General features: G+C 69.2%; 1 protein-coding gene across 1 annotated transcript; it reads left to right on the forward strand.

Annotated features, from left to right (window-relative positions):
- Positions 1-514: 514 nt before the first annotated feature.
- LOC122191918 (UV excision repair protein RAD23 homolog A-like) lies at positions 515-1,058 on the forward strand (the record flags this gene model as incomplete). The annotated part of the gene is made up of 2 exons (XM_042892323.1): positions 515-683; positions 801-1,058. Coding segments are annotated over exons 1-2 (330 nt in total), but the record flags the coding sequence as incomplete, so codon positions are not given.
- Between the last annotated feature and the right edge of the window lie 7 nt (positions 1,059-1,065).

A 1,065-nucleotide genomic window follows, 5' to 3' on the forward strand; every position in this document is an offset into this window, starting at 1 on the left:
CCCCCCCCCACCTGGCCCCGGCCCCGTGTAATGTCTCTGTGAGACCTGGACTTTGTTTTTTACGGGCGTCCCGGCCGCGGTCCCTCCCTCCCCCTCCCCCCCGGCGCCGGTTCCGCCCCCCGGGACCGAGGACTCAGGAACGGCACCGGGCCGGGAGCGGGGGGGGGGGGGGGGGGGGTGCGGGCCGGGGCCGGGGCCGGGGGGGGGTTGTTTGGGGGGGGGAGGGGGGAGAGGGGGTGGGGGCGTCTCCAGCGGCCGCACGTGACTGTACGGGTGACGCGTTCCGATTTCTATTAAATTAAAGCTCGTCCCGGCCCCCAATTTGGCTGCGCTGCGTTCGCTCTGCGCCATTTCCCCCCCCCCCCCTCCGTCTCCTTCCCTCCCATTCTCTGCGCCGCCATTTTGTGTCGCTTGGAGGGGGCGGGTCACGTGTTCGAACCGTCCTCCGTCACGTGTTTAAAGGTGTTGGGAGGGGGGGCCCCGCGCCATTCGCTGTATGACGTAACTTCCGGTCGCGGGTCACATGGCCCGGAAGTAGCGGGGCGCGTAAGATGGCGGCGGCGTGAGTTGCATGTTGTGGAGCTGCCGGGAACATTCGCCGCCGCCGCGCCATGGCGGTGACCGTGACGCTGAAAACGCTGCAGCAGCAAACGTTCAAAATCCGCATGGAGCCGCACGAGACGGTGAGGGCGGGCGGCGTTCGGGGGGGTTGCGAGGAGCCGCAGCGGGGCCCGGATTTGGGTGGGGGGGCCTCGGGCGTTGGGGTGAACGGCGGTGCGGGCCCAACCCCCCCCCCTCAGGTGCGGGCGCTGAAGGAGAAGATCGAGGCGGAGAAGGGCAGCGATGCGTTCCCGGTGGCGGGTCAGAAGCTCATCTACGCCGGGAAGATTCTCAGCGATGACGTTCCCATCTGCGAGTACCGCATCGACGAGAAGAACTTCGTGGTCGTCATGGTGACCAAGGTGCGACCCCCCGCCCCGCGCCCCTCAGCTCGGAATCGCACAGGAACGCCAAGGCTGGGGAAGGCCGACGGGATCATCCAGCCCTGCCACCCCCCCCCCCCCC

This window comes from Lagopus leucura, unplaced genomic scaffold (assembly GCF_019238085.1).
Source record: "Lagopus leucura isolate 7727_CA_CO unplaced genomic scaffold, USGS_WTPT01 29015-0_obj-0_obj, whole genome shotgun sequence".
Lineage (NCBI taxonomy): Eukaryota > Metazoa > Chordata > Aves > Galliformes > Phasianidae > Lagopus > Lagopus leucura.